This window comes from Charadrius vociferus, unplaced genomic scaffold, assembly GCF_000708025.1.
Source record: "Charadrius vociferus isolate BGI_N301 unplaced genomic scaffold, ASM70802v2 scaffold190, whole genome shotgun sequence".
In the NCBI taxonomy this organism is placed as follows: domain Eukaryota; kingdom Metazoa; phylum Chordata; class Aves; order Charadriiformes; family Charadriidae; genus Charadrius; species Charadrius vociferus.
Window position 1 is genome coordinate 2,966,683 of NW_009646608.1, and position 8,368 is coordinate 2,975,050.

General features: G+C 44.3%; 1 protein-coding gene across 1 annotated transcript in view; it reads left to right on the top strand.

The window, feature by feature from the left end:
- Nucleotides 1-8,368, top strand: part of IGF1R (insulin-like growth factor 1 receptor) — a 153,894-nt gene that overhangs the window by 106,438 nt on the left and 39,088 nt on the right. The window contains exons 3-4 of the mRNA XM_009887582.1: nt 2,033-2,345; nt 7,502-7,647. Of these exons, the coding sequence (XP_009885884.1) occupies nt 2,033-2,345; nt 7,502-7,647 (459 nt within the window). The remainder of the gene's footprint in view (nt 1-2,032; nt 2,346-7,501; nt 7,648-8,368) is intronic.

The window sequence follows — 8,368 nt, forward strand, 5'->3', positions numbered from 1 at the left end:
CCCCCCCCTCCCCTCCCTTCTACTTTCGTGCCTGGTTTCACTCTGAAAAAAATGAGTGTACAGGTATGGAGCCGTGCTGCTGGGTTCTAAAAGCAGTTAGTGCCTAAGGAAAGGGTTGTAGGGTTAAATAATGTTTCTTTACTAATTGGAAAAGACAGGTGAACTCTTGGGCAACTTCAGTAGTACCTGCTGCATTCAACTCAGTGTATCCAAGCGATCTTTAACGCTGGCTTGTTATGTTAGTGGTACAAGTAACAGCACCGTCAGATACGGTAAGCCGGTTTGCTGGTGATACGTCATAGCTACCTGCTGATATGGGGCAGATCCTGTTCAGGCTGTCAGGTTACTTGCGCAGTACCTGCAGGTTGAATTTCTTCCACAAAATCTTTCTTAGCCTCAGTTCTGTAAGAAGAACCCAGCTTTGTACCCAGATGCTTAAACTTGCAAAGTTGACAGGGCTTAAAAAGAGTGAATAAAATAAAGCAAGATCAATACAGAACCATTTTGATAAGAAATGCAAAATTCTCTGATTACAGTTTTACAAGCCATTTTCAAGGTGGACGTACCTTAAAACTGGCAGAAATTGGCTTCTTAAAATCAAAACTTGACATAGGATGTCTAGATCATGATGCAGAGCTATGAAGTTTTTCCTTTATTTATTTATTACTGCTTTATAGCACTGTCGTGCTTTTGGTCCCGTGTCGTGATTGTGGTGCTCTGCTCAATAGCATTGCAAAAACCTGACTGGAAAGCCTGGACCTTCTTATGGGAAGAGGAGGGGGTCAAGATTTTAGGGTGTTTAGTCCTGTATTCAAACAACACTGTAGTCAGAAACTGGAAGAGAAATTGCAATGCAGAACTTTTGTGGAACTGTTACGGTTTCTTAAAACATTGTCTTTCTCTACGGGCTGGGCTCTGCTGCTTCCATCTTCATTTTGGGATATTAACTTCTATGCTGGTTATATGCTTTTTGCTCAAATCGTTCAGTTTAAATGTCTTGTGGTGCTTTGCTTGGATCTTGCTGTAGCTGTACTACTGAAATTTTGTTTTATGCTGTTATTATTGGTCCTATGTTTTAGCTAAGTTAGAAAGTGGAAAGCAGTTACTTAATGCAAACCAGATTTCCTATCTGTGTTTGTTTACAGAGCCTCTGGCACACAGCTCACATGGCTAAAAGGCCATACAACGCTGTAATCAAAATGTTGTTGTTACATAAATATAATGCTGCCACTTCTTTTGATGTAACAGTGGTGAGCTTGTCTGCTGACGGTTCTGCTCTTTGTTCGTGTCTTCCAAGCTGAGATGCTTTCATGTAAAACGAATGTCTCCATAAATTTGCACCCCATTTTTTTTCTCCCTTTCGTATTTTGTTCTCTGAACCTAGAATTTGGGGATAAGGCAGAATTCTGTTACGCTCTTCAGGGGAAAATAGTAGCTCCATGATTACACAGCGTTTGATGTGTACCATCTGTACTTTATTAAACCTCATTTTGCAGACATAAGCAACATTGGGATGCTGCATTGGGGTCAACCTAACCATGTGCGCTACAGTATAGCAGTGCTTTATTGTACAAGTGTAATTAAGTTGTTTAAAGGAAGCTTGTTTTCTTGCCAGTAAAAGACCAATTTGAAGTACAAATAGGAAAGACAAGAAATGCTTAGAAAGACGATAGGTCAGTACTCAAAAAAACCCCAACAAAAAACCAAAAACCCCCAAAATACTAGAGCTATGGAATAGCTTCCAGTACTTGGCTGTTTCCATTACTCTTATGGTGATCTTCCTTTCAGCACTTTTCCTTGTTATTTAATTGATTCATGTTACAAATTTGATCTGAGAAAAATATATTTTCAGGCAACTAAAACTGAGAAAAAAAGAATTTAATTTGTCAGTTTTACAGGAGCTGGTTTTGCAGAGATACTTTAGAGCCCAGGGAATGAAAGCAGGGAGTTGTATGCATCAGGGTTTTTCCTTTCATGCCATTCGCTTTATTTAATAGCTCTTGCTCATGCTACCTTCCTTTCTGTCTTGCAGTGTGCCCCAGCTCATGTGGCAAGCGAGCCTGTACAGACCAAAATGAGTGTTGCCATCCTGAATGCTTGGGGAGCTGCACAGCACCTGACAACAACACCGCTTGTGTGGCGTGCCGCAATTACTACTACGAAGGAGTCTGCATGCCCACCTGCCCTCCCAACACCTACAAGTTCGAGGGCTGGCGCTGTGTGACTAAAGAGTTTTGCTCCAAAGTCCCTGCCACCGAAACAAGTGAATATGAGAGGTTTGTGATTCACAACGATGAGTGCATGGCAGAATGCCCCTCTGGATTCATACGCAACGGGAGCCAAAGGTAAGGCAGCTGTTGGGAAGTCCATCGGAGTTCTCATGTTTGTGTTTTTCCACCCCCTGTTCTGTGGCAGCTTGTGATGCAAATTACATTAGGTAGAAAAGAGAACATACAATGGGGAATTGCACGACTTCCTGGTACGGGCTTGCTTAGATGAATTCACCGTTGAAAGGTCTGATTGTGTGTGGTCCTGTGCGTTGTCAGTTGCCACTGATTCTTCTGAAGGACATGAGGAGGTCAGTACAGTGCAGAACCAGGTCTTCAAGTAAATAGTAACAAAATGAAAGTGAAAGCCCAGGAAAACAAGGTTGGATGTTGGCTGATGACCATTATCATATAGAAAAAACTGTAAGAGTTGTCTTGCTTCACATATTACTCACTTTATGTGTGCTTGCATTTCAGACACAGGTATTGTTTAGTGTATTTAATTTTATTTCCCTTTTTTCACTGTTTCCAGAAGATAACAATGGTGTTTTAGAAGGGAGCAATCATGTAGATGGTGACAAAAATAATGCGGCAGCTGATAATATTATACAAAATAATATCTTGCAAGAATGTCACTCACCTGCTCTTATTTAATTCTGACAGTTGCAGTGATGCGTGTTTATGATTTTCTTATTTTGCCAGTGGTTTAAGTAAGCAGCCTTAGTTGCCCACTGAACTTTGGAAGTCATGGACTGTGAGTAAAGGATAGTCAGTGTGCTAAAATTCGTAGTGCTTCAGTACTATGCTAAAAAGATGTCTTTGTAGGCTGTTCTAAGATGATGGGGTTTTTTGGAAAGGTGGTTGTGGCGACACCTGTGCATGCATGTGTGTCATCCATCTGTTGGATCAAATAGTAAGGCAGTCTCCAGTTGACGTTTGGATGTAAGCAACTTAACACTGCCTTTGCTTGAATCCAGGTATTCACCTGAGAAATGTTTCTTTTGTTATCTACTTGAGCTTGTAGTACCAGCTGCTTGAACTGCTTACACTGAAGTGCATGGCCATCCTATCTTATCTCGGTGTTGTGCTCTGCTGCAAAGATTGAAAGGAGCTGTAACTCAAGGCCAGTCGATGTTTTGTTCCCCAGAGGTGGTGTTAACAAATAGTTGCAAATGGAAAGCATTTCCAGCATTCTTTGTACGTTTAGTTGAATGCCTCTTGCTTGTGTCTGCAGCTTTCAGTGGTTTGTGGCATGTTATAGTGCAGGATTTTGAAATAAGAGCTTACTACTAAAAAAAGGAAGCTGCTTTATGTTATTGTTAAAGGGAGGGCAGGGACAGGTGACATTATAGTGGGGGTTTGCTACAGGCCATCCGATGAGGAAGACTGAGCGCATGAGGCCCTCTATAGACAGATAGGAGCAGCCTCACATTCGCAAGCCCTGATCCTCATGGGGGACCTCAACCACCCCGATATCTATTGGAGGGACAACACAGCAGGGCATAAGCAGTCCAGGAGGTTCCTGGAATGCATTCATGGTAAGTTCCTCCTCCAAGTGATAGAGGAGTGAATGAGGAGAGGTGCTATGCTGGACCTTGTTCTCACCAACAAGGAGGCGCTGGTGGGGAATGTGAAGCTCAAGGACAGCCTTGGCTGCAGTGACCATGAGATGGAGTTAAAGATCCTTAGGGCAGCGAGGAGAACATACAGCAAGGTCACTACCCTGGACTTCAAGAGAGCAGACTTTGGCCTCTTCAGGGATCTGCTTGGTAGAGTACCATGGGATAAAGTCCTGGAGGGACAGGGCCCAGGAAAGCTGGTTAATATTCAAGCTCAGAAGGGATGCATCCCAGCAAAGAGGAAGTCAGGCAAAAATGCCAGGAGGCCTGCATGGATGAACTAGGAGCTCTTGGACAAACTCAAACACTAAAAGGCGGCCTACAGACGGTAGAAGCGAGGACAGGTAGCCTGGGAAGAATACAGAGAAATTGAGCAGCCAGGGATCAGGTTAGGAAAGCTAAAGCCCTGGCAAAATTAAATTGGCCAGGAATGTCAAGGGCAACAAGAAAAGCTTCTATAGGTACATCAGTGATAAAAGGGAGACTACAGAAAATGTGGGCCCTCTCTGGAGGGAAACGGGAGACCTGATTACTGGGAATATGGAGAAGGCTGAGGTACTCAAAAGACTTCTGGGCTTCAGTCTTCACCAGCAAGTGCTCCAGCCACACCGCACAAGTTGCAGAAGGCAAAGGCAGGGACAGGGAGAATGAGGAACTGCCCACTGTAGGAGATCAGGTTCAAGACCGTCTAAGGAACCCGAAGGTGCATAATGTCCATGGGACCTGATGAGATTCAGCTGTGGGTCCTGAGGGAACTGGCGGATGAAGTTGCCAAACCACTGTCCATCATATTTGAGAAGTTGTGACAGTCCAATTAAGTTCCCACCATCTGGAAAAGGGGAAACATAACTGCCATTTTTAAAAAGGGAAAAAAGGAACATGCGGAGAACTACAGGCCTGTCAGTCTTACTGTGTGCCTGGCAAGATCATGGAGCACATCCTCCGGGAAACTACACTAAGGCACAAGGAAAACAGAGAGGTGATTGGTGACAGCCAACATGGCTTCACTAAAGGCAAATCGTATCTGACAAGTTTGGTGGATTTCTACAACAGCGTTACGGTGTTGGTGAGTGAGGGAAGAGCAACTAACATAATCTACTTGGACTTGTACAAAGCATTTGATACTGTCCAGCACGACATCCTTGCCTCTAAATTGGAGAGGCATGGATTTGATGGATGTAGCACTTGGTAGGTAAGGAGTTGGCTGGATAGTTGCACTCAAAGAGTTGCAGTCAACAGCTCCAAGTGGCGAGCAGTGACAAGTGGCATTCCTCAGGGGTCAGTATCGGGACCAGCACTGTTTAACATCTTTATTGGTGATATGGACAGTGGGATTGAGTGCACCCTCAGCAAGTTTGCTGACGACACCAAGCTGTGTGGAGCAGTTTACATACTGGAGGGAAGGGATGCCATCCAGAGGGACCTTGACAGGCTTGAGAAGTGGGACTGTGCAAACCTCATGATTTTGAACAAGTGCAAGGTCCTGCATGTGGATTGGGGCAATCCCAAGCACAAATACAGGCTGGGCAGAGAATGGATTGAAAGCAGCCCTGAGGAGAAGGACTTGAGGGTGTTGGTGGATGAGAAGCTCAACATGACTCTTACAATGTACTTACAATGTATTTACAATGTACTCTTACAGCCCAGGAAGCCAACCGTATCCTGGGCTGCATCATAAGTGTGGTCAGCAGGTTGAGGGAGGGCATTCTGCCCCTCTACTCTGCTCTCATGAGACCCCATCCTGGAGTATTGCATCCAGCTCTGGAGCCCCCAGTATAAGAAAGGCATGGACCGGTTGAAGCAAGTCCAGAGGAGGGCATGAAGATGATCAGATGATCAGAGCTGGAGCACCTCTGCTATGAAGACAGGCTGAGAGAGTTGGGGTTGTTCAGCCTGGAGAAGGCTCTGGGGAGACCTTATAGTGGCCTTCCAGCGCTTAAAGGGACCTACAGGAAAGCTGGGGAGGGACTCTTTTGTCAGGGAGTATAGCAATAGAGCGAGGAGTAACCATTTTAAACTGAAAGAGGGGAGATTTAGATTGGAAATTAGGAAGGAATTCTTTACTGTAAGGGTGGTGAGACACTGGAGCAAGTTGCCCAGGGAGGTTATGGATGCCCCATCCCTGGAGGTGTTTAAGGCCGGGTTGGATGGGGCTTTGAGTAACCTGGTCTGGTGGGAGGTGTCCCTGCCCATGGCAAGGGGGGTTTGGAACTAGATGATCTTTAAGGTCCCTTCCACCCCAAACTATTCTATGATTATTTGATTTATTTTTTTATGCTTGAAAAACTGTTGTTATCAATTCACATGTTTCTTTAAGCCCTGGAAGAAAGTGGGTTCAGTTTCTTTTAAAAGGAATAAATAATAAGTCCATGTTCATCAGTGTTGTCATCAGAAGCCTTTGTCTTTGGAACTGTGTTTGTTTTTTTTTCTTTTTAAGTTTTACCCTCTAAAACAGTAAGGTGGAGTAAGTAATAATGACACATGAAGGAAAGTGCTAGAATAAACTGAAAAATAAAAATTGCCTCAAATCGGGAAGGACATTTACCAGGAGGAGTGATCAGAGGGCATGGTTTTTGCGCACATGAAGTGTCCAATTTTGAGATGAGTATGCAGACATATAACATGGAGCCTTTAAAAAGCTTCTGTAGCCAAAGGCTAAGCTGGCCTGAGTCATCGTTCCTTGAGTATGGCCACTAAAAAATGCTTATGAATGCTTGTGATTATAAGAAGCAGGAGAAGTGAGCCTGAACTTCAGAGTTTCCTCCCAGCTTCTGGCAATCCAATTTCTCGGAGTTCGGGGCTGTGTCTGTCTTGGGTGTTTTATAGTCAGTGGTGGACCTGTTCTCTTTCTGTCTAGTCTATTTTGAACCTGCTTGTACTTCTGGCCTCCTCTCCCAATTCCTGTTGGAAATTAGTTTTGCCTTGCATCAAGATGCATCTGTCGGTTTGTTTAAACTTGCTGCTTTAATACTTGTTGCACTATAAGAAATGGTGAGTAATACACTGCTTGCTTTCTCCAGGCCAGTCATGACTGTATGTTCCCACAGTTGCTTTTCCTGAGTTAAAACAGGCAGGAGCATGGAATTCCCTAGTGCTGAGCTTCAAATGTTGGTTTAAGGGCATGGAGACAGACACCTTTATAAGAACTTGAACAGTATTCTCCAGTTCCTGACTGGTCTATTTTTGGAGTTTGGATTAGCATGAAGCTTCACAGCACTCTGAGGCTGCCTGCATCAGTGAGAAGGGTGGTCTTTCTGGGCGCAATTAAGTTAGACTAAATGCACAAATGCAAGGGTGCTGGTTTTTACCCGAAGTGCCTTCCACTTTGGGAGGACCACAAAGCCTTTCAGAAGCTGGCAGACAGGGAGTATGGGTCCCTTCATTCACTCTCTTGCTGTAATTGGGGATGTGATGCTCCAGCCCCTCTGGAGTCCAGCCGGCAAGTCTGCCAAGTTATCTGCGGCCCTCTGCAGAAGTATGGTAACTTTTGTTCTCGCATGAAGGATTTGTCTAAGCTTTTGAGGGAAATGTCTTTCAAAATTTAACTCAAAGCAGTCTGTAGACTCCGAGTTGCATATCGTTGCGTATTTTCAGTCTCCCTTTCTTTCCTGACAGCATGTTCTGCAGTCCTTGTGAGGGGCCTTGCCCCAAAATTTGTGAGGACGGGAAAACAAAGACCATCGACTCTGTCACATCAGCACAAATGTTGCAGGGATGCACAATTCTCAAGGGAAATCTGCTGATTAACATCCGTCGTGGAAGTAAGTGATTGCCCTCTGTTTATGAACCTCTGATAAGGCTGCTTTTAATATTTTTTCCTTTTGTCTGTCAGCATAATGATAAGAACATTAAAAACTCAGCAAACTGTTTGCTTTCCAGTCCCATAGCAGTGCTCCTGTTTGATTTGGCCCACTGTAGCGCCGTTCTCCAGCATACAGATGGAATAGGCAGTCAGCTACCAAGTTCCAAGGCAGTGAAAGCTGGTATTTTTGTTAGCATTTTGGCGGCACAGGGAACCAGGATTAGGCAGGGAGATGAGCAGTAGTCCCAAAGGAATAATAAATGCCCAAGAAGGTGGAAAAGTCCAAAAATCCTTGCATCTGGGTAGGTAAATAACTTGTTTGCAAGTAAGGCATGGCACTGTAAGACTGCATATCCTCACTTTTTAAGGCAAGGTGTGGTGTCTTGCTAAAACATGGCATCCTTCAGAGCGCTGGAGGCATATAAAGCCTAGCGCTGTGCCTCTGGATGGTCGTCATTAGTGAGCTGGCCACCTTTGTCACATGTCTTGAACAAGCTCTGGATTAAATTTGTCAGAGCAGTGATTCATCAGGCAGGGAAGTGTTGACAGTTGATGGGCTCTTAAATGCAGAGTAAAAGTCACTGTTAGCTTTCACTGGAAATGTATCTCCAGTTTTCACGGGAAATGTATCGCCCTACGGAAGGTCCCTTTTGGTTCCATGAATAAGGTTGAAAGATTGA